This window comes from Ornithorhynchus anatinus, chromosome 15, assembly GCF_004115215.2.
Source record: "Ornithorhynchus anatinus isolate Pmale09 chromosome 15, mOrnAna1.pri.v4, whole genome shotgun sequence".
NCBI lineage: Eukaryota > Metazoa > Chordata > Mammalia > Monotremata > Ornithorhynchidae > Ornithorhynchus > Ornithorhynchus anatinus.
Window position 1 is genome coordinate 23,262,783 of NC_041742.1, and position 24,911 is coordinate 23,287,693.

General features: G+C 44.0%; 1 protein-coding gene across 2 annotated transcripts; it reads right to left on the reverse strand.

The window, feature by feature from the left end:
- Nucleotides 1–1,781: 1,781 nt before the first annotated feature.
- FANCB (FA complementation group B) lies at nt 1,782–24,661 on the reverse strand. 2 transcript variants are annotated; one of them, XM_007670415.4, is made up of 10 exons: nt 24,461–24,661; nt 14,586–15,610; nt 13,687–13,839; nt 12,520–12,615; nt 11,406–11,534; nt 9,350–9,513; nt 4,745–5,190; nt 4,401–4,638; nt 2,645–3,078; nt 1,782–1,923 (listed from the first exon to the last, which is right to left on the reverse strand). In XM_007670415.4, exons 2-9 carry the CDS (start codon nt 15,513–15,515, stop codon nt 2,658–2,660), a joined length of 2,577 nt encoding a protein of 858 aa, XP_007668605.2. In that variant the 5' UTR covers nt 15,516–15,610; nt 24,461–24,661; the 3' UTR covers nt 1,782–1,923; nt 2,645–2,657. The 2 variants fall into 2 exon arrangements, with proteins under 2 accessions (XP_007668605.2, XP_007668604.2); XM_007670414.4 differs by lacking the exon at nt 1,782–1,923 and having other exon boundaries at nt 2,058–3,078.
- Between the last annotated feature and the right edge of the window lie 250 nt (nt 24,662–24,911).

Below are 24,911 nucleotides of genomic sequence, written 5' to 3' on the forward strand. Positions count from 1 at the left end.
CTTCCCAAAGGCACCCTGTTCTGCTTGTGAAGTGCCTTACAGTTGTTCAAGTTGCTGCTTGAACAACTTGAAGAAATGCTCGCCTATGGCTTGTAGCACTTGGAAACGAATTACGATTAAGTACTCAGACTCTAAAATATACAATTACGTCTTTTTCCGAGCTACACTTTACCACACTAAAGGAGGCTTGCAAAAACTACCCTAAAACTCATTGACCTGCTGAAATTTTACTCAAGGTCAGGGTGAAGACATAGGTTGTGCCACTTCTCAAGTTCAAAAAGGTTTTTTCCCCTTCCAGTTTAGGAATACTCCGTCAGTCTTTAGCAAAATCAGTTCTTCAGGTAAAGAGGCAGATGCATTGATGATAGATCAAGTGAAAGTGTGTCCTAAATGAATAATTCTGTACTTTGAGTTCAGAGTACACTTCGACATTTTATCTCTGAGTTTTGAATCTGCTGTATCTATTCTAAGAGCAGTGCCATGGCTCAGTGGAAAGAGCACGGGCTTGGGAGTCAGAGGTCACGGGTTCCAATTCCAGCTCTGCCACTTGTCAGCTGTGCGACTTTGGGAAAGTCACTTCACTTCTCTGTGCTTCAGTAACCTCATCTGTAAAAAGGGGATTAAGACTGAGAGCCCCACGTGGGACAACCTGATTTCTGTATCTACCCCAGCGCTTAGAACAGTACTTAGCACATAGTAAGCACTTAAATACCAGCATTATTATAATTATTAGGACAACGGTCAGTACTAGGAAAGGTCCCATGTGACTACATTGTCTCATTACCGGGGGTTGCTGCTGACAAAATAGGACCAGGATAATAATTACCTCAATTGTTAAGCCCTTACTGTGTGCCAAGTACTGAACTAAGTATGAGACAGGTTGAAGATAATCGGGTTGGACCCGGTCCCTGTCCAACATTGGGGCTCATAGTCTAAGTAGGAGGGAGTAAGCTTTAATTCCCATTTTACAGAGGAGCTAACAGGCCCAGAGAAGTGAAGTGACTTGCCCAAGATGGCACAGCTGACAAGTGGCAGGGGGGGAATTAGAATCCAAGTCTGCTGACTTTCAGGCCCCGGCTTTTTCCACTAGATCATGCTGCATTTCCACCATCATTAAAGAGTATCTAAGGGCCCATATTTACAGTGCACAGGGCTACTCAGTCATTATACATGGACTCTCCTCCTAAAAGCTGACAAGCTGAAACCAACAATAGGATCACCTAAACGTATCAAAGCGGGATGATTCCCGATCCAAACCTGCGTCACTACTCCCGAGGAACACGCAGCAGATAGCGGGTTGGCAGGATGTAACTGGCAGAAACGTGGCGACAGATGGAGTAATATTGGGACCCGGCCCTCACGCGGATTGGATGGCGACAGTTCCTGCTCCGGGGAGTAAGGCTAGTGGCTCAAAGACGGGGAATAACTAAGTCCAAAGACCCCTTTGTGGGGCTCGTGTCCAATTTGACACAGCCAGCCCCAAAAGATGATAGATTCCTACAGGGGAAACCTTCTTGGGCAGCCCTCCAGTTATCCATCAAGCAGTGCTGTTTATGGAGTTCTTCCTATGTACAGAGCACTGTACTCCATGCTTAGGAAAGTACAAGACAGTTGGTAGACACAATCCCTACCTGCAAGGGACTCAGTCTACAGTCCAGATGGGAATAACGTGGCCCATTGCCATAGAGAGATATGAAAGAGGTAGCTTGGGCCACAGTTCTTATGGAAAAACTGCATATATTCCCCTCCCCGAGGCCCCTTTCCCCCCTCTCTACCTTGGAAATGAAGATCCCGACATGGTCTCCAACAATCCTTCGATTCCAGCTGGGGAAAGCAGAATATGGCTTTGCGTGAGCCAGGGAGAGGGAAGCTGCCCTAAAACAGGTTCATCTGCCTCATTTCTCTGTGCAACAAATGATGCATCTATGGCAGGCATGAAAGAGAGACACAAAAAAGGCCATGAAAATGAGCTGATAAATTTCACAAATCTAGTTGCGAACAGGCTATGAAAAGTATGCATACAGTGAACCAAGGTGACAAATTATTACAGCTGAAGATTTAAGTGGTTGAAATGTCTTTATTCTTTACTGGATATCTGTGCCTAAAAATTCCATTATTCAAGAGAGCAAACACACAACTCTGACATACCACTGACACATTTGAGTTCTCCAGCCCTATATCACAGCATTTATTGCTCTTATTTTAGATCTGCATGGTGGAAATACAGGATTTTCATTTCACTTCAATAATTCCACCCCCGCTCAAAGACTTAAACACAGTTTCATCATTTATTACTGAGTGAAATCCAAAATTGGGAGGTAGGAAAGGGGAGGGAAAGAGAAGCAGCCAAGTGGCTTAGGAAAGAGCACGGGATTGGGGGTCACAAGACCTGGATTCAAATCTCAGGTACACTATTAGACTGCTGTGTGTTCTTGGACAATTCACTTCACTTCTTTGTGCCTTTAAGTGGTTGGTATATGCCAAGCGCTGTGCTAGATTCTGGTGTGGGGGAGGAGGAGAGTAAACCAAATGTAACTGCTTTGAAGTCATGATTTTTAGATCTTTGGGCACCACAGGAACCAATGAAAAAAACCCAGCAAAATAAAAAATAGTCTGGGAGTTAAAATATTCAAAAGATATTTACGTTTTGAACATAGTTATAAACTGTCCAGTTTCTGTGCATCTCTGTCGGATTTTAGCTGAATCTCAGCTAGTTTCCAAGTAATTTCTCTGTAATGGGCACCACTGATTGTCAGATTCATCCCCAACATGCTTTGCTCTTTTTCTTTCTGAAATTTGTCTCTGTACTGCTGCACTACTTCTTCTGAGAGTGATGAAGCTGCCACGGTGTCACTGCTGCATTGGGGGTCAGCGTCACACGACAGTGCCAACTTTTGCGCAGCCTCGGATACGGCAGATGAAAACAAACTCCTGAGGGTAACCATTTCCTTTTCTAAACCTAGTGCCAGGTGGTCAGTAAGGGAGCCCTTGCTCCCATACTTTAGTTGTTTTACCACACAGCCTGGAGGGAGAACCTTGGTGAGATCATGAAGGCACTGGAACAAAACTGTTTGATTTCTGAAATAAATGAAAAAAGGACAATATTGCAAATAAGTTAAAAGCATAACACTTCCTATGCAGTACCCAACCAAAACACTCCTTCAGTTTCCCACCTCCTTCTGTACTCTTGACCTCTTTGGGAGCAGAGGTAATACCCCAAATAACTCCACATATTCTAATAGGCAAAGACTGTCCAACAGCCAAGCGGAAAGCTTTCCATTAATGCGAATCGGTGATAACTGATATTCAAACTAGCTCCCTGTTCCTTAGGATCTGGAAATTATTTCATCTGTACAGTTTGTACTTGATTATTTGAACAGACTCCAGTCACCTCCCTTGATTCTAAATATTACTACGCTCTTCATCAATGACTACAGTCAACTGATATTAACTTGGCCTGTTCCACTTGCACCGAATACATTTTTGCTTTTTGGCAAGTTGAAAAATCATCTAACCTGCCCCAAATAGTTTTCACTTGTCTCTAGAAAAATCAAACAGAGGTTCCTAAGAAAATGAGAATTACTGACCTCGGTTTTCAAAACCAAAATGGGTGACAAACCATTTAGGTCCATTTTGAAAGCAAATCAAACTAAGAACAAACACGGAGCAAGGACAACAGAATCTTTTTCCTCCTCCCAGAAACAGCAAATGCTAAGTCAAGACCTGCCATCTGAAAAGGGAACTAGCTTAAACTTTTAGACTCCCCATATATTCAATCCCAGAAACTTAACTTTTAAAATACACCAATATTTAGGGCTCTCAAAATGGGCTCGCGAAATTTTAAATTCCCCAAAACAGATACAATAATAGAAAATGATTTCATAGTCCAGAACAATAACAGAGACATTCTGCTACACAGCCAATTGAGAAATAACTGAAAAACCACTCAGGAAAATGAGTCTCACGGGAATTGGAGCAATCAGTCCAAGTGACAGACTGGAAATTTGGTGCCAGTTCAATGGGTATACATTATGACAACATTGTCTTTCCAAATATTTACCACATACAAGTCTCAGAGGTAAAAGATCAACTTCTCTTTCACTCAATACATTATCTTCATATAAAAAAAATTTAAAAGGTAAGCTTTTCTGTGAAGCAAGTTGCTTTTCCTCTTTCAAAAGCATCATTGTGCTCACACAAGGGCTCCTTATGCCAGCTGTCTTTTTAAGCATCTTTACGAGATGTACAATACAGACACTCCCTAATTTCAGCTTTTTCCTGACTCATCTGCCCAAAGACATGTTAGATGAGCTAACGTTTTATTCCCCAGGTGATCTGTACCAAAACCACTAATTTTCATATTGATTTTTTTCCCCATCGACTCAAGGGATGTGCATTACCTGCAGAATACTTCTAGAATTCCCTCAAATGGCATTTTTTGGCTCCAGTTGAAAAGGGTTCCTTGCACATCTCCAGGCTTCTTACAGAGCAGATGGCCAGGAAATTCCTTGATTAGTTCACATTCCAGGTCTTCAATAAGCCAGGGAGCCACGGAAGTCAGTTTATAATCAGGTGATGTTATTTGGAAACAAAATTTGTCAAATACAGCAAGAGTGGCAAAAAGATCCTCTACAAATCCTGCAGAAAAAAAAGGTTTGAGGATAAAATGGGAATGTTTGAATTAGAGTGGAAACAATCAAAGCACATATGAAGCTCCTACGAGTCAAGATTTTTTCATAATTACCTGTAAGACTACTATTTTTCCTTGAAAGTTTTACGGAATATTTTCCACTGGAAAGGTCATCTAGATTTATAAAGACTCTTCCACAAGGCATAGCAAGTCCCTGGTCTTTTCCAGTGGTCTCTTCATTCTCTCTTCTTTGGGCATGAAGCAGCACAACACAACAAAAATTGTGTAACACCAAAAGAGGTGAAAGAGATGTAACAGCAGTGTACATTTGTATACAATCTGAATGCAACTGTTGCTCATCGTAATTATTTTCCCCTTCCTTTTTGGGATGGGCCAGTTTTATCCTTTTAGCTTCAGGTTCTGCTGGCAAAACTGAAAATGATGTCGCTGAGAAAGACTCCGTTTTCAGCTTTATCACTTTATTCTGACACTCAATAAGTGGAGAGTTCATACCACAAGGTTCATCCATTAGCAGATATAAAGTGACGTCAGTGAGAGACCTGCAAAAACCCAAGAAAAACAATTAGGATCTAAACTCACTCTTTTTGAAATCATAAAGTAAAGATAGTTGGAGCTTTGCAAGGATGGGTACTGATATTTACTTTTATAATTTTTTTTATTAAGTGCTTACTATGGATTACATACTGGGAGAGAAATAAGGTCATCAAATCTGGCACAGTTCTCTGTCCATCATGGGGCTCACAATTTACAAATTGGTAAAATGACTTGCCCCAAATTAACACAGGTTAGTTACAGGGCTGTTTGTAGAACCTATATCTCCCAACTCCAAATCCCTTGGTCTTGTTCCTTAAACCACACTTTAATAGGAGGCTTTCAGTTTTGAAAGACACCCCCCAATCATTGCGCATTCCTGAGTTTCATGAACCGGCCCATCATCACTTCAGAAAGGAATCTCTCAGAGGAAAACTACATATAAACACTTCAGAATATAAGGATGCAAAATATGAAGAAATACATCTCAGATTATATTTATCATGGCCCTTTTGATCCTTAAGAAAATCTAAACATAAAAGAGAATGTACAGAGAGAAAGTGAAGCAAGAGAGAAAATAAACTACCATCTTGTTGGAGAAAAGGATCTATTATTAGACAGTGAAACTTGATTGGATTATTAGTGTAAAAATTAACTTGAAATTAGTGGATTCACTCTGAATTGTTTTAGTTTAATGGCTTTAACAGTATGATTTCCATGAATATGATTTGAGAAACATTTCATGTTTAGGTTCTCAGTTGTGAAGATATTCATAAATCATACGCTCACCAACATCAACCTGACTCAATCACTGTTTTTCAACTAATGAAAGTATTTGTTAAGAGCTTATTATGTGCCAAACATGGGGCGACAGGGGACGCCGTCTAAACAGGAGGGAGAAAAGGTATTAAATTTCCATTTTACAAGTGAGGAAACTGAGTCACCGAAAAGTTAGTGATTTGCCCCAAGTCAGACAGTAGGCAAGTGGTGGAGCCAGGATTAGAACCTAGGTTCTCTGACTCCCAGGCCAATGATCTTCCCTCTCGGCCACACTTGGCTTCAACATCTATTAAATTAATGCAGAAAAAGGTGCCGATTTTCAGACACTTGTGCAGGAGCCCTGAGTTTTCTACGGTTTAACCCAGGCATGGGGAGCCCCTGCCCCACTTTCCCCCAGACTTGGGTTCCCCCCCGTCAAGTCTCTCATTTGACTTCCTATTTCTCGACCGACAAACTCCTGTAGTATAGGCTCTCTTCGGCCCCCTGCCTTAGACCACTCATATCCAGCAATCTCCCAGAGGGCACTCAAAAATTAGCTGATAGTCAACTCTCACTGACCCATGTCACTTTAGGTAGCCTCAGAAGACAGGAAGCTAGATGGTCTCATGCTTTCATGCCTATAACAAAAGGGGAGTTATTCAATTGCCTATGGTAAATACTATTCTAAAATTTTTAGTTAGGCGCTTATGTCCCTACCACCAGGCTGAATACTGAGGTAGGCACACGGTAATTAGACTGGACATCAAAGAGTGTTTTTGTTGCCCTCACACCCCCTAAAAAAAAACAAACAAAAAAAACCTATTGTGACAAAGGAGGGGAGAAGACCCAATACATTTTAACAGAGGCTGACAAGGAGAGGTCCAGTTCCCTGAAAACTGTTGTTTCTGTCAGATGAGACACCAGGAGACTACAGCCCAAGGACAGCCCAAAAGGGCAACAAAGTCAGTTCACTTACAGAGAGCTGATTTTCAGAAGCATCAACACCACTGGTTCCATTTTCAGTTAACCAACCATATCACTTAAGAAATACGGGGCTAAGTAGCATCTATATACCTCAACAAAAGTATACTAAAAAAAGTTCTACACTTTGAGTTGGAAATGTTTTTATCGTAAAGGCAAATTGTATATGTTGAATGGAGATGATTATTTTGGATGTAAAGCAACTGTGGAAAAGGAAGGGATAATGAAGAGTTTGAAAACCAAAGGTATGTCTATGCTAGCTGAAAATTACATAGCTTAAAATCCTCTACAGTAAATTCAATTGCAGCTCTCAGCTATTTAAGAAAATATAATTAACTGGACTTTAAAGGTACTGTGTGATCTGACAGCAAGGACATCCAAACGTAAGCGACACCATTTCTAGGTCAGACCACTGGTTGATCCAGCTTAGTTTTCTAGCTCTAGTAGTGACAACAGAATACGTGAAGAAACCTTGTAATGTTTGCCTCCTTTAACATTCACTGACAAAACTAAGCAGGCATTTTTCTCTCTGTACTTCCTCCTTTTTTTCCCCTCTATTATCATCAACACTTAGAATCTGTAGGGGTGAATAATCTGATAGAAACTTGACTGAGGAAAATGCTGGTTCTTGAAAACTTGCAATACAAAGCGAGTCAGAGAGATGTAGACATGGTCAACTCCCTTCAAAAACAACCGAATGGGAGAATATTATTTCTTAGAACAGGGCCATGTCAGAGGTCATGGGTTCGACTCCTGGCTCTGCCACTTGTCAGCTGTGTGACTGTGGGCAAGTCACTTCACTTCTCTGGGCCTCAGTTACCTCGTCTGTAAAATGGGGATTAACTGAGCCTCACATGGGACAACGTAATTACCCTGCATCTACCCAAGCGCTTAGAACAGTGCGCTGCACATAGTAAGCGCTTAACAAATACCAACATTATTGGAAGAAGCAGCGTGGCTCAGTGGGAAGAGCATGGGCTTTGGAGTCGGAGGTCATGGGTTCAAATCCCAGCTCTGCCACTTGTCAGCTGTGTGACTTTGGGCAAGTCACTTAACTTCTCGGTGCCTCAGTTACCTCATCTGTAAAATGGGGATTAAGACTGTGAGCCCCACGTGGGACAACCTGATTCCCGTGTGTCTACCCCAGCGCTTAGAACGGTGCTTGGCACATAGTAAGCGCTTAACAAATACCAACATTATTATTATTATTACTGTACTAAGCACTGGGGTAGATACAACATAAGCAGATCAGACACAATCGAGTCACAGCCTAAAGGGGGGAATAAAATGCATCTTATCTCCATTTGTACTAAAGGGGAAAAGAGCGGCACAGAAGTTAAGTGACTTGTCGGAGCCGGAATTAGAACCCAGCTGGCTCTATCAGAACTGCACTGGTAGCCCCCGACAGGGTGTGTACACTCAAAGAAGGGGACGCCACATCCAGAGTAGAAGTCCATGGGGATGACCTTCCAGGCTGGGGGTCTGGGGCTCTGGCTATCCAGCCAACACTTGGAGCAACGCTGCTCTTGGAGAAATGGTCTAAGGGAAATGAAAAATGAGAAGGGCATTCTCATCAAGATAAGACAGAAATTTCTCCTTTCTTGATGAAAGGTGCCAAAACTGTACCTGCCCAATTCTCACTAGTTGGCTCAGGGGAAGACTTGGACTGAGTTGCTACATCTTGAGGCATTTACGTGGATAAGGGGGTTTTACGAAAGTGACCATTTATAAAACACCAGGGTAAACAAACTTAGGTTGAGTGCCTGTGCATCCAGTTTTTAAGACTATTAAAGTCTGATAAAGCTTTGCCCTTCTTAACAGTAAAGTCACCAAACCCCCAAATCTACATGCTCTCCTTGATCCCAATAAAATAGAGTACAAATCCAAAAGGAGCCCAAAGAAGTAAAGGATTGTTGAGAGAAAAATATATAAAGTATCCAGAGAATAGGGGCATAGGGACTACTGAAACCCACACAATCTGAAATCTCACCCTGCTTTTAACTATTGCTAGTATAGGTGAGAAAACGCAAATTCCTGAAAACTTAGTAATTTGAGCATCATGTCCTCTCTGCCTTTTTTACCTTCTGGTGGGGAAGGAGCATTGAAATGACAATAAACTAAAGAGCAGCACAATGCCTGGACACTCACCTACTGAATAACTGACAACTGGCAGTAGGAGTTAAAGACCATTAGAATTAATTGCTAAAATTGAGAGCAAAGGGACAAATGAAGTCACTATCCTGAGGCAGATGCTTCAGTGTTTGTCAGAATGTTCAACAGTCATTGCTCCACCTAAAAGACCTTCTTGGTGGTAACTTCACTGGCAGCACTGACCATGGGTCATAAATCCACATGCTGTGGAATTGAAGATATACATTCATAAAAAATTCAACCTCTAACACTAAATGACTTTTTTCCATTACTTACATGACAGGTGAATACTTTAATTTTAGTCCAACAACCAAGCGGTCATCCACCACACGATGCCACAGCTTCTCTACTAGATGTTCTAAATCTGGAGACGTGTCGCTTGGCTTTTCAATGGGATGGAGAGGCTGCTCGGGATCATCCCACAGAGAAACAAGACCTTCCTTGAAGAAAAACATATCCATTGAGCATCCCAGAATTATCATGAAATGTTAAAAAAAAAAATTGTTACAGCTTTGCAAAATAGTCCTTGAACCCAAGAAGCCTAACAAATTCTATTTCTTTTCTAATTCCTTTGGTCAGGTTCTGCTGAGAATCTATGTTTAAGAGGAAAACCTCTGAGCGGCAAGCAACAATTGTGAGTCAACAATACAGAGGCCAGAAGAAGCCGCAAATATACCTAGTTCTGAGAAGAGGAACGGAATATTTATATATTTCTGGTTCAATTTATTTGTATTGAATCTGTCAGAATTACATGGATAATAATAATGTTAGTATTTGTTAAGTACTTACTATGTGCAGAGCACTGTGCTAAGCCCTGGGGTAGATACAGGGTAATCAGGTTGTCCCACATGAGGCTCACCGTCTTAATCCCCATTTTTACGTATGAGGTCACTGAGCCACAGAGAAGTTAACTGACATGCCCACAGTCACGCAGCTGACAAGTGCCAGAGCTGGGATTCGAACCCATGACCTCTAGCTCCCAAGCCCGGGCTCTTTCCACTGAGCCACAATGCTTCTCAAGGATGTTTACTATCCCCTGGAATGGAAATTTCCACCTAAGTTATTTATTTCACTGTGTCTCCCCAGTTAGTTGGTAAACTGCTTGAGGGGCAGGATCATGCCTATTAACTCTGGTGTGCTCTCCCAAGAGCACAAACTTATTTTCTCTTTACAAGAGAGGTTCCTATCCAAATTCATGATTCTTCACATTTCATGTTTCTCAAACACTTTTTTCCCCGAATTAAGACCATTAAAGAATGTCTATTGTTAATATGTTTGAGACGGTATTTCTCAACGCGATGCGTGGCAGTTTTGACGGGGGTGGTAGAATTAGGATCTACAAAGCCCTGAAAAACTCTATTGTGGTAGCCAATCACCAACATGAGTCCACCTCCCTACTAAACACCCTCCAGCTCAGCACTGAAAAAAATCTGCTTCGAAGCTGAAGGGGAGCGTGACACCCAATCCACTGTGAGCTCGTCGTAGGCAGGGATTGTCACTTTATTGTTGTATTGTACTTTCCTAAGCACTTAGTACAGTGCTCTGCACACACTAAGTGCTAAATAAACACAACCGAATCAGTGAACGAAAGCCAAGCATGTGTGTGTGCACAGACATGCAAGTAATAATTACGGTATTTGTTGAGCGCTTTCTATGTGTCTAGGCATTGTACTAAGCCCTGGGGTGGATCCGAGACAATCAGGTTGGGCACAGTCCCTGGCCCACATAGGACTCCAAGTCTCAATTCCCATTTTGCAGATGTAGTAACTGAGGCACGCAGAAGTCAAGTGACTTACCCAAGGTCACACAGCAGACAAATGGTAGCAGTGTGGCTCAATGGAAAGAGCACAGGCTGGGGAGTCAGAGTTCATGGGTTCAAATCCCAGCTCTGCCGCTTGTCAGCTGTGTGACTTTGGTCAAGTTACTTAACTTCTGTGACTCAGATACCTCAACTGTAAAATGGACATTTAGACTGTGAGCCCCACATGGGACAACCTGATCACCTTGTAGCCTCCCCAGAGGTTAGAACGGTGCTTTTAACATAGTAAGCACTTAAATGTCAAAAATATTATTAATAGGTGGAGCCAGGATTAGAACCCATGACCTTCTGACTCCCAGACTTATGCTCTATCCATCACATAAACGTATAATATAAATATTGATGGGGAGACGAAGGGCAATACAAGTTTGAGAACTACTGGTTCCTCAAGTCACTGACTGCAGACATACTAGAGGCTACAGGATTGGTGTTTTTTTTTTTAAGCAAAACAAAAAACAGGAATGCTCTATCACATGGCTTAGTTTTTTAGATTAAATAGACATACTGCTATACCTCCTCTGCACTTCCAAGAGTATATTCTTTCCCCCGGGCAAGTTCTACTAAAGCTCTGCAGGACTTCATAATGACTTTGTCCTTGAGGTGTAGATGCTGTTTCAATTCTTCAATACCAGCCAAACCAACCTGTGAGATAAGAATCAACTGGATTAAAAACTCTTCATTTATCACCCATGAACATTTCAAAGCCAACTAAGGATAGGTCTTAGTCCAAAGCAAAGATCTTCAGAGCTTCACAAAGACATTCCCCCTCACCTCCCTGTGTCAAGAACAGTGGGCTGGAAGTAGAAGCCCTCCTTCGCAGACCACTAGCGCACTGAATGCCCTCCCTCCTCACATCTGCCAAGCCATCACACTTCCCCCCTTCAAAGCCCAAGTGAAGGCTTATCTCCTCCAGGAGGCCTTCCCAGGATAAGCCCCCCTTTTCCTCAGCTCCCCTTCCCTCCCCGCATCACCCCGACTCAATCCCTTTGCTCTATCCCCCCACCCCACAGCACTTTGTATATGTGGACATATCTGTAACCTGTTTACTTGTTTTAATGTGTGTGTGTGTCTATATTTTATATATATATATATATATATATTTCTATTTATACTGATGCTATTGATGCTTGTTTTGATGTCTGTCTCCCACATTCTAGACTGTGAGACAGATGTGGGCAGGAATTGTCTCTTTGTTGCTGAATTGTACTTGCCAAGCGCTTAGTACAGTGCTCTGCACAAAGTGTTCAATACTACAACTGAGTGAATGAAATACTCTATCGACTTGAAACAATGAACCTCCACAAAGTGAGCTATCGATTCACTTCTTGGCTGAAGGTAGGGTTTATTATATACCAGTAGTAAATGCCAAAAAAATGATCATTCTAGGAAAAGTTGATGCCAGGAATCATCAAAAGGCAAAGCCAGAAAACTGGAATTCTCAAAATTCAACCATTTTCCTCACTGAATAAATTTTCCAATATTTCTTAAATATTTCTAAATTAATCTCTAAATTTTCTATTACTACTAATATTTTTTCCATTTCTTAAATCCCAGCATCTTGTTTTCAATGTAGTTGGTCCAGTAGAAATTCTTTGTAAACCTCAAAGTCACACAATTTTATACTTACTTGCAATCTTGTTTCAAGAGCCTGAATCATTAAGGAACGATTCTCCTGTAGTTGATCTTCAGGTGAAGCATCTTCTTCACACTCAAAACTATCACTCTAAATAAAGGAACACTCAGCTTTATTCCTTTTAATAAATGGCATTCATTAAATAACTCTGTGCCAGGCACGGTTGGGGTATAAACAGGCTTATCCTATAGGTCACAGTCCATGTCCCCTATGGGCCTACCAGTCAATCTCCATTTTACAGGTGAGATAATTTAGGCACAGAGAAGTTGTGACTTAAAATTCTTGAAAATGGGGTGCAGATTTTTGACCCACAATTATAAAGAGGTTTATGCCAAGAAGTTAAAAATGTCACCTAGGACAATTAAAATTGTATCCAAACAAACATCAAGAGGCCAATGAAGAATATTGTTATACAGACTATTTTAAGCAAGACTCATGTCCCAAGCTTTTAACTCGTTTGGAAACCAGAAAATGGGCACTGTGATTAGACATGCCTTGGATCTATGCAGAAACATTACTTAAAACAACTCTTAAATTTCACTACATCGGCAACTGTTGCCAAGATGGAAACAAACTCATTTCTTAACTATGACAGAAATGGCAATAATACTAGTAATAACTGTGGTATTTGTTAAGCACTTACTAATTGTTAGGTAAAGATAATCAGGTTAGACAGTTCAATCTCACATGGGGGTCAGTCAAAGGGGAAGGGAGAACAGGTAATTGAATCCCATTTTACAGATGGGAAAACTGAAGTGCTGATGATTTCTGTGACTTGCCTGAGGTCACCCAGCAGGCAAGTGGCACAACCGGGATTAGAACCCAGGTTCACCGACTCCCAGGCCCATGCTCTTTTCAATGGGCCACACTGACTAGAGATAACTTTTAGATGTAACAAAACATTTCATGCAAACGAGTCTGATTAACATTAACCTTCTTCACTGCTATTCTGATCACAATCAGCGTACAGATTTGGATTTCGTGGAGAATCAACTTTTCTAGTATCAGATAGAGGGAAACTACATATTTAATAAGTTTAGAAGGTTTGTGTTTTCAATACTCAATTTCAAACATTTTTCAAGCCCAGCAAGCAGGATCAATATGGTTAAACTTCACCAGTTTCCTTTATGGACTGCCTAAGTGTAGTTAAACAGAACTTACTGAGTAGTTAATGTTACTGAGATTGGTTATTCTGAATGTCGTCAGACAATCTGGGTTGAATTCATCCTCAAAAATCAATAGTATTTGTTCAGTTCCACTTCCGGTAAAGTCATCTACCAGAACTGACTTGACATTTTGCCACTTGGAAGTAACCTAAAAGAAATAGAAGAGAGTTTACAAAAAAAAAAAGGTGGTAAAAATAAGATGGAGGAGAAAGTGAGGGTAAGCATTTTCATTTTATGAATGAAATTCAATTAGACCATACATTGTGATAATGAAGAGGTCCTAAACACACACACCCAGAAAAAGAGGCCATATATTAGATTTTGATCAACACAACACTCCCCTCCCTTTAACTGCTACTGGATGTCCCTCGCTAAAACAAATTGTTCACCATTGGTTTCAAGCTGCTTCCAACTGCGTCCTCATATTTGACTGCTGCCTTATGCCCAGACACATCAGAATGTGCTCTGCTCCAAGCAAATCCCTCAAATGCCCCTCACTTTCAACAAACCTGCCTCCAACTCAAACCTGAAATATCTCCACAACTTCACCAGATCCTGACTTCTTTTTCCTTCCAACACCTTCTTAAAAGCTTCCTCTTCCATGAGGTATTCCCTGATTAATCTCCATCTTACCAGTCATGCCATTCCATCAGCACCTTGATACCCCTGATTGCCCCTAAGTAGAAATTTGCTTATCATCGATCTGCTTATATTTCCATTCACATATTCTTTTAATTACTGTACCTTCAACAGGTTATGCACTTTCCCTTCCTAGTGAAAATTCCTTAACTACATTATAGTCCCTCTGTATGTTTCCCCAAGGATGAAGTACAGAGTTTGGCACAATAACTGAACCAAATAAGGACTGTTGATAACAAAAATATTGATAAATACCTGAAAATCATTTTTCCAAACTGCACAGACATTATTGGATTCGAAGAAGACAATGAAGAAGTCCCCTCCAACTGAAGCCATAACCTGTACTTCGTAGGGATTTTCAAATGGAAGCTGGCAAATATTTTGGGGGAGACCATCTTGGAACCAAATCAACTGATTCTTGCAAGTGACAGCAACCACAGATGTTCTCAACTGCTTGTCCACGACCTCAATTGCACAGACGTGCAGACAAGTCACCACAGTGCCATAGGCGTGGGGCAAGAAACAAGCACCCGTCAGTGTTTCTTTTCTCTCGATAGAGTATGCAAAGAATTCAGTCCCCCATATGGCCGCATCTGATTGTGAAGCCGCCTGGCTGCTTTCTCCCATGGGCGGATGAGCTTCTCTTACTCCCAATATAACAGTACCTAGATTTTCAATATCTCCTGCCCACTTGATCGAAGAAAATAGAACAGGAGCACTAACCACGGTGGCAGTTTGGGAGGAGATGTAAAAGAAGGCACTGGAATGCCTCCACAAGACGGACGGGCCAGCAAGCAGTTTTACGTCATCTTGCAGCTCATAGTCCAATTTAAAAGCCAACCGCTGCTCAAACTTATTGGAGCTGTGAAGGAGCAATAAAAAATATTTGAACACACTCTTTTTTTTCTCCTTTCTGATCAAAATGCAAGGGAGATTAATTCCTGTCCGGCAGTCGACTGTGCAGCTGCAACACACCATTTCAACACTGAAGTGCTTCCCGTGCAGGCTGAATATTTCAGCCGCCTGCTGAACAAACGTTCTTGTGCCTCTCTCAAATGCCATTTTTCGGACGTGGAGTCTTGATGTTTTCTCAGGCCTTTCCCCTGATGATTTTCTTCTAGACAGCTCAAAAACAAGGACTTCGCCATTGTAAGACAAGAATTTTCCCTCCTCTTTAGATGACATTCCTCTCTTTCTCTCTCTGGTAATTCCACCACATCAGGTCCTCATATCGGTTGGTTTTCCAGAGGTCATCTGAACAGTGATCCGTCTCTTCTTGCCTTTAAAAATAAAGGTTTAAAATTGACACTTAAGAATCCTCTTCTGTTCTCCATTTACACTCACTCCCTCGGTGAACTCATTCGCTCTCACGGCTTTGACTACCATCTCTACGCAGATGACATGCAGATCTACATCTCCGCCCCTGTCCTCTCCCCCTCCCTTCGGGCTCGCATCTCCTCCTGCCTTCGGGACATCTCCACCTGGATGTCGGCCCGCCACCTAAAACTCAACATGAGCAAGACAGCTCCTCATCTTCCCTCCCAAGCCTGGTCCTCTCCCAGACTTCCCTATCACCGTGGATGGCACGACCATCCTTCCCATCTCTCGGGCCCGCGATCTCGGTGTCGTCCTTGACTCGTCTCTCTCGTTCACCCCACGCATCCTATCCGTTACCGAGACCGGCCGGTTTCACCTTTACAATATCGCCAAGATCCGCCCTTTCCTCTCCACCCAAACGGCTACCTTATTGCTACGGGCTCTCGTTATATCCTGGCTAGACTACTGTGTCAGCCTTCTCTCTGACCTCCCTTCCTCCTCTCTCGCCCCGCTCCGGTCTATTCTTCACTCCGCTGCCCGGCTCATCTTCCCGCAGAAACGATCTGGGCATGTCACTCCCCTCCTTAAAACACCTCCAGTGGTTGCCTATCGACCTCCGCTCCAAACAAAAACTCCTCACTCTAGGCTTCAAGGCTCTACATCACCTTGCCCCTTCCTACCTCTCCTCCCTTCTCTCTTTCTACCGCCCACCCCGCACGCTCCGCTCCTCCGCCGCCCACCTCCTCACCGTCCCTCAGTCTCGCCTATCCCGCCGTCGACCCCCGGGCCGCATCCTCCCGCGGTCCCAGAACGCCCTCCCTCCTCACCTCCGCCAAACTGATTGTCTTCCCCTCTTCAAAACCCTACTCAAAACTCACCTCCTCCAAGAGGCCTTCCCAAACTGAGCTCCTCTTCTCCCTCTACTCCCTCTACCACCCCCCCTTCACCTCTCCGCAGCTAAACCCTCTTTTCCCCCTTTCCCTCTGCTCCTCCCCCTCTCCCTTCCCATCCCCTCAGCACCGTACTCGTCCGCTCAACTGTATATATTTCCGTTACCCTATTTATTTTGTTAATGAATTGTACATCGCCTCGATTCTATTTAGTCGCCATCGGTTTTTACGAGATGTTCTTCCCCTCGACTCTATTTATCGCCATCGTTCTCGTCTGTCCATCTCCCCCGATTAGACCGTAAGCCCGTCAAACGGCAGGGACCGTCTCTATCTGTTGCCGACTTGCTCATTCCAAGTGCTTAGTACAGTGCTCTGCACATAGTAAGCGCTCAATAAATACTATTGAATGAATGAATCCTAAAGAGAATGAATGCCAACAAAAAAGGCACAGTAAATAAGATTGAAGTCAGAGTAAACCAACCCTTAGAGAGTTAAAATGGGTCAAATTAGTTGTATTTTCATAAAATACATATCAACATACTGTATTGACAACTTGAGAAAGCCAGATTTCCTTCACTTGGACAAACAGGGCTGACTTTTGTTCGTGTGTTTGTTTTTTCCAACAGTACTATGTGCCAGGCATCGCACTAAGTCCTGGGGCAGATACAAGGTTGACAGGTTGGACTGAGTCCCTGTCCTGCGCGGGGCTCAGTCTTCATTTCCATTTTACTGACGAGGTGACAGGCACAGAGAAGTTAAGTGACTTCAACAAGGTCACACAGCAGACAAGTGGCAGACCTGGGATTAGAACCCAGTTCCTTCCAACTCCCAGGCCTGTGCCTTACCTACTAGGCCATGCTGAGTTAATGACAATATATTAATTGCAGAAATGTTTTATTTATATATATATATGTTTTGTTTTTTTAACAGTACTGGGGATGAGTACATATTCGTCTGCATTTCTGACTTGATTACTACTCTGATGTCTCTCTGCCTCAGATGGACTGACAGGAATCCAGGGTGTTATTCTCCCCCAACCGGCAACCTGTCAATTCCCCACTGCCCTCTACATATTCCCTGGCAGGATTAACCACCAAAGAGAAAATAAAGGGACAAAACAGGAGTAACTTTGCCAAGCTATCAAGAGTTCTAAGTCCAGTGGGAGAAACAGCATAGTCTAGTGGAGAGAGCACTGACCTCAGAATTAGAAGGACATGGGTTCTAATCCCAGCTCCAGAACTTGTCTATGTGACCTTGGACAAGTGACAACTTTTCTGTGCTTCCATTATCCCTTCTGTAAAGAAGGGGGATTAAGACTAAGCCCCATGTGGAAAATGGACCACATCCAATTTGATTAGCATATAAATTCCCCGGCACTTAGTACAGGGCCTGGCACATATTAAGTGCTTAAATATAATAAAAAAAAGTTCATATAAATGAGTTCTAACCAAATGTACTAGAAACCTTAGCTTGTCAAAATGCACACTTCCTGGTGATTTACTGAAATTTAACTGAAACATGATGGACAAGACCAGAGAGTATATGACAATTGAAAAATTGGGAAATTTGACTGAGACACTCTACAAAACACTGAATATTTCAGTTTTATATAATTAGGATTAAGTGAACTAAAACTTGATTTCAAAATATTTCATCAGAATTTTTAAAAGCATCATTAACCTCTACAGAAGTCAATATCTCAATTTAATTTATAGAAGAATTAACCTGAAATGTGGTCTAAATTACATGCAAATGGAAGACTTTAAACAACACCTGAGGAAGAACATTTCACTAGCTAAACTCAATCAGAATGCAGCCTACCATATGCTTTTTCACTATATCATCTGGAAATCCAAATATTGTAGGTGCTGACATTCTTTCCCAAAGTAATAATTAGTTTCCACAACTGGTCAACGGCATATGACAAAAAAGTCCTTATAATGCTTGATTTTTCTGCTTCTAGCCCTCAAGGTAAATAGCTTTTCTATAACAGCATTCAACCAGGACAGTTATTTAAATAAAGATATGGAAAATAACAGAACACCATGTCCAAGATTCTAGACACTACCTCTTCCGTGCCTTTACCAAGATTCGGTCAGTGCCAACCATTACTGATTTCACAAGTAGGAGAAATATAAACATCGGGTTTTCGGTGTCATATCTCCTATTTGTTGGCCATCCTGTTCAATTGCTGTGGGGCAATTTTAGGAATGGGGCCCGGTCGTGAAATGCTTCCCTAGATTTTCTGTATTTAATTCTACAGTTAACCACTGACAGAGGAGTTAAGAGGAGACATTAGATGGTTGCTTCCTAGCATGTTTTATTTCCTGATTCATATTCCCATATCCTCAGGTTATGCTTTATACTCAATGTTCCTTAAGTATACCCTACCAAAGATAGTGTTCGGCAGGCAGTAAACACTAAATAAATATCATTAATAATAATTATGGTACAGCTCAGTGTGGGCAGGGAACGTGTCTACCAACCCTGATGCATTGTACTCTATCAAGAGCTTAGCAGGGGACTCTGCACACCCCAAGTGCTCAATAAATATCATTAAACTCTGGGTAGATACAAGATCATCAGGGGAAACAGTCCTTGTTTTATGTGGGTCTCCATCTAAGAAGCATTATTTAATGTACATTTTATAGATGATTAAACTGAAGGCAGAAATAAGTGACTTATTCAAGGACATACAGCAGACAAGGGGCAGAGCTAGGTAAGAAATCAGGCCCTCGACCCTACCCAAACCTGTGCTCTTTCCACTAAGCCAAGCTGTTTCTCAATTAACTGATTGATTAAACATGCGCCATACACCTGGTTTAAGTGTTGTGAGGATCACTCCCCCCACACCCATTATAAATTCCTTGACAGTGGGGAATCACATATACTAATTCTATCATCTTCTCCAAAGTGCTCACCCCAATGCTCTTTACACAGTAGACATTCAGAAAATTAATGATAGGAAACACTCAAATACACATACACGGAATTTCAGTGCTCATAACAGATCCAAGCCTGAGCTAGTCAAACATTAATACCTGGTGTGGTAGCAATTTCAAGGGCTAAGGGTTAAGAGATGATTCCCCCTAAAACTTTAGGTTTGCACAGTGCAGTGGTTTCTGGATTCCAACAGAAAGTCATTTTTAACAACAGAGTAAAAGGGTGGGGTTCCGGGGCAGTGGCAACAAATCCACAATCAGATCCACCCCAAAAAAGGCACTGAATCCAGGTGTGAACCATCAGTTACCCCCACCAGAAGGGCTCAGGCTAAAAGACAGAGAGCAAAGAAACCAGAGTTCAAATCCTGGCTCTGGCCTGAGCCCCTTAACTTTTCTGGGCCTCAGTTTCCTCATCTGTAAAAGGAAGATGGATGCCTTTTCTCCCTCCCCTTTAGACTGTTGTGGACATAACAATGATCATAGTGGTATTTGTTAAACTTCATTCTCTGCCTCCAAGGACCTTACAGTCTAGAGGAAACAAACATTAATATAATTAATAATAAGTTAAGTGCTATGAGGCTGAGGGTGGGAATAAAGGTGGGTTCAGGGTTTCTCCTGTCCCCCCTTCATACTTTTCCCCCATTCTCAGTTTCCTTTACACACACCCCCAACACTCCATCTCCTCTCTGTTACTCCCTATACCTGATAGTTTTTATCCCTTTCTGGGTTACTCACCATGCTTTTTTAAATATTGGAGGCCTAGCGGCAAAAACACGGGCTTCGAAGTCAGAGGTCATGGGTTCGAATCCCAGTTCTGCCACTTGTCAGCTGTGTGACTTTGGGCAACTAACTTCTCTGTGCCTCAGTCAACTTATCTGTAAAGTGGGGATTGAGACTGGGGGCCCCACCTGATTACTTTTTAACTACCTCGGTGCTTAAAACAGTGCTAGGCACACAGTAAGCACTTAAATGCCATAATACTAATAATAATTAGGATTCTGGTTAAAATGCCATCATTATTAAACTCTGTGCCGGACACTGTACTAAGCACTGGGGTGGATACAAGCAAATAGTCCCTGTCCCACCTGTGGCTCCTTTTTTTATAGATGAGGGAACTGAGGCCCAGAGAATTGACTTGCCCAGGGTCACACAGCAAACGACACTGAGGATTCATTCAATAGTATTTATTGAGCACTTACCATGTGCAGAGCACTGTACTATGCGCTTGGAATGTACAAGGATTAGAACCCATGGCCATCTAGGACAGCTCCTGTATTCCTTCTGATTATACTGACTCTCCTCCAACCCTTATTACAGGGCTTGGCACAAGGTAAACGCTCAACACATCCCACTAATAGCATGTGTCCAGAACATAAATCCCCGCGCTGCTTTGGGAAAAGCCGGGTCCATGTTCCTTTAGAGCACCAAGCGCTTATGAGAAGCAGCGTGTCTCAGTGGAGAAGGCGGGCTTGGGAGGTCATGGGTTCTAATTTCAACTCCACCACTTGTCAGCTGGGTGACTTTGGGCAAATCATTTCATTAGGCCTCAGTGACCTCACCTGGAAAATGGGGATTAAAACTGTGAGCCCCTCGTGGAACAGCTTCATGACCTCGTATCTACTCAGTGTTTAAAACAATGCCTGGCACATAATAAGTGCTTAAATACCAGCCTTATTATTATTATTATTATTATTATTATTAATCCTGCCTCAGCCGCTTGTTTGCTGTGTGACCTTGGACAAGTCACTTTGCTTCTCCATGCCTCAGTCACTTCATCTGCAAAATCAGGATTAAGACTGGGAGCCCAACATCAAACAAACTGATGTCATTCTATACAACCCAGCACTTAGAATAATAATGGTGATATTTAATAATAATGTAGGTATTTGTTAAGTGCTTACTATGTGCAGAGCACTGTTCTAAGCGCTGGAGTAGATAGAAGGTAATCAGGTTGTCACACGTGAGGCTCACCGTCTTAATCCCCATTTTACAGATAAGGTCACTGAGGCACAGAGAAGTGACTTGCCCAAAGTCACACAGCTGGCAAGTGGTGGGGGCGGGATTAGAACCCATGACCTCCAACTCCCCAGCCCGGACTTGGGCTCTGAGCCCCTGTGCCATGCACAGTGCTTAGCAGATAGTAAACCCTTAACAGATAAGCAGCGTGGCTCAGTGGAAAGAGCCCGGGCTTGGGAGTCAGAGGTCATGGGTTCAAATCCCAGGTCTGCCAGTCAGCTGGGTGACTGTGGGCAAGTCACTTCACTTCTCTGTGCCTCGGTTACCTCATTTGTAAAATGGGGATTAAGTGTGAGCCTCACATGGGACAACCTGATTACCCTGTATCCACCCCAGTGCTTAGAACAGTGCTCTGCACATAGTAAGCGCTTAACAAATACCAACATTATTATTACTTAACGTACCTCAGTTCCCTCATCTGTAAAATGGGGATGAAGACTGAGCCTCACGTGGGACCACCTGATAACCCTGTAGTATATCTCCCCCAGCGCTTAGAACAGTGCTCTGCACATAGTAAGCACTTCACAAATACCAACATTATTATTAACTTACCTCAGTTCCCTCATCTGTAAAATGGGGATGAAGACTGTGAGCCTCACGTGGGACCACCTGATGACCCTGCAAATCTCTCCCAGTGCTTAGAACAATGTTCTGCACATAATAATAATAATGTTGGTATTTGTTAAGCACTTACTATGTGCCGAGCACTGTTCTAAGCACTGGGGGAGACACAGGGGAATCAGTTGGTCCCACGTGGGGCTCCCAGTCTTCATCCCCATTTTACAGATGAGGTCACTGAGGGCCAGAGAAGTGCAGTGACTTGCCCACAGTCACCCAGCTGACAAGTGGCAGAGCCGGGATTCAAACCCATGACCTCGGACTCCAAAGCCTGGGCTCTTCCCAGGGAGCCACGCTGCTAAGTGCTTAAATACCAACATTAATAATAATGTTGGTATTTGTTAAGCGCTTACTATGTGCAGAGCACTGTTCTAAGCACTGGGGGAGACACAAGGGAATCAGGTTGTCCCACGTGGGGCTCACAGTTAAACCCCATTTTACAGATGAGGTCACTGAGGCCCAGAGAAGTGAAGTGACTTGCCCACAGTCACGCAGCTAAGTGGCAGAACTGGGATTCGAACTCATGACCTCGGACTCCAAAGCCCGGGCTCTTCCCACTGAGCCACGTGGCTAAGCGCTTAAATACCAACATTAATAATAATGTTGGTATTTGTTAAGTGCTTACTATGTGCAGAGCACTGTTCTAAGCGCTGGGGGAGACATATGGGAATCAGGTTGTCCCACGTGGGGCTCAGTCTTTATCCCCATTTTACAGATGAGGTCACTGAGGCCCAGAGAAGCGCAGTGACTTAATGTTGGTATTTGTTAAGCGCTTCCTATGTGCCGAGCACTGTTCTAAGCGCTGGGGTAGACACAGGGGAATCAGGTTGTCCCACGTGGGGCTCACAGTCTTCATCCCCATTTTACAGATGAGGTCACTGAGGCACCGGGAAGTGACTTGCCCACAGTCACCCAGCTGACAAGTGGCCGAGCCGGGATTTGAACCCATGACCTCTGACTCCAAAGCCCGTGCACTTTCCACGGAGCCACGCTGCTTCTCAGCTTGCCCACGGTCACGCAGCTAAGTGGCAGAGCCGGGATTCGAACCCATGACCCGGGACTCCAAAGCCCGGGCTCTTCCCATTCATTCATTCAATAGTATTTATTGAGCGCTTACTATGTGCAGAGCACTGTTCTAAGCGCTGGGGGAGACATATGGGAATCAGGTTGTCCCACGTGGGGCTCAGTCTTTATCCCCATTTTACAGATGAGGTCACTGAGGCCCAGAGAAGCGCAGTGACTTAATGTTGGTATTTGTTAAGCGCTTCCTATGTGCCGAGCACTGTTCTAAGCGCTGGGGTAGACACAGGGGAATCAGGTTGTCCCACGTGGGGCTCACAGTCTTCATCCCCATTTTACAGATGAGGTCACTGAGGCACCGGGAAGTGACTTGCCCACAGTCACCCAGCTGACAAGTGGCCGAGCCGGGATTTGAACCCATGACCTCTGACTCCAAAGCCCGTGCACTTTCCACGGAGCCACGCTGCTTCTCAGCTTGCCCACGGTCACGCAGCTAAGTGGCAGAGCCGGGATTCGAACCCATGACCCGGGACTCCAAAGCCCGGGCTCTTCCCATTCATTCATTCAATAGTATTTATTGAGCGCTTACTATGTGCAGAGCACTGTTCTAAGCGCTGGGGGAGACATATGGGAATCAGGTTGTCCCACGTGGGGCTCAGTCTTTATCCCCATTTTACAGATGAGGTCACTGAGGCCCAGAGAAGCGCAGTGACTTAATGTTGGTATTTGTTAAGCGCTTCCTATGTGCCGAGCACTGTTCTAAGCGCTGGGGTAGACACAGGGGAATCAGGTTGTCCCACGTGGGGCTCACAGTCTTCATCCCCATTTTACAGATGAGGTCACTGAGGCACCGGGAAGTGACTTGCCCACAGTCACCCAGCTGACAAGTGGCCGAGCCGGGATTTGAACCCATGACCTCTGACTCCAAAGCCCGTGCACTTTCCACGGAGCCACGCTGCTTCTCAGCTTGCCCACGGTCACGCAGCTAAGTGGCAGAGCCGGGATTCGAACCCATGACCCGGGACTCCAAAGCCCGGGCTCTTCCCATTCATTCATTCAATAGTATTTATTGAGCGCTTACTATGTGCAGAGCACTGTACTAAGCGCTTGGAAGGGACAATTCGTCAACCGATAGAGACCCTCCCTGCCCATTGACGGGTTTACAGTCTAATCGGGGGGTTATGGCTATGGTTGCTAAGCGCTTAACACATACCCACATAAATGCCAACATTAGTAGTAGCACAGTGTCCCGCACAGAGTAAGCGCTCAATAAATAGGACTGGAGGAAAGGAAGGGCAAGGGGAGGGAGGAGGGTTGCCCCATTTACCGTGGCCTCTTCGGGCGGTGGAGGGGTTTTTCCCCCCTCTCCCCTCTTCCTCTGCCAAACGTGTCTCCGTCAGGCGTCTACGACAGCCGCAGGCCCCAACTAGACGCCTCCTGCCCTCAGCCAGGCAAGCTCCCGTGGCTGGTCCTCTCCAAACGGCCCGCGCCGCGAAGCACGCCGGGAACAGAGCGCGAAGCACGCCGGGAAACGAACCACTCCGGGGGAGGCGGGGGGGGGGGGGAGGAGGAGGAGGAGAGGGGCCTCGTGCCCGCCCTGGACGGGAGAGGGCGGCCACGTGAGCCCGCCCGGCGGCCAATCAGATGCGGGGAAGGCTCCGCGTCCCGGCCCGGATTGGACGAGGGCGCGGTGGGGGGGCGGGGCTCCGGGGGGGGGGCACGAGGCGGCGGCCGCGCACGTGGGACACGTGACCCGCCGCCTCCTTCTCCTCAGCTGA

Bases quoted from the DNA above. Each gene is read 5' to 3' on its own strand.
- FANCB (XM_007670415.4), bottom strand. From the start codon at position 15,515: ATGTCATCTAAAGAGGAGGGAAAATTCTTGTCTTACAATGGCGAAGTC. The intron at 13,840-14,585 runs GTATTTATCAAT...TATTTCTTTTAG, and splicing joins TTTGGAAAAATGATTTTCAG to GTTACTTCCAAGTGGCAAAA. The intron at 12,616-13,686 runs GTAAGTTCTGTT...TCCTTTATTTAG, and splicing joins TCAGTAACATTAACTACTCA to AGTGATAGTTTTGAGTGTGA.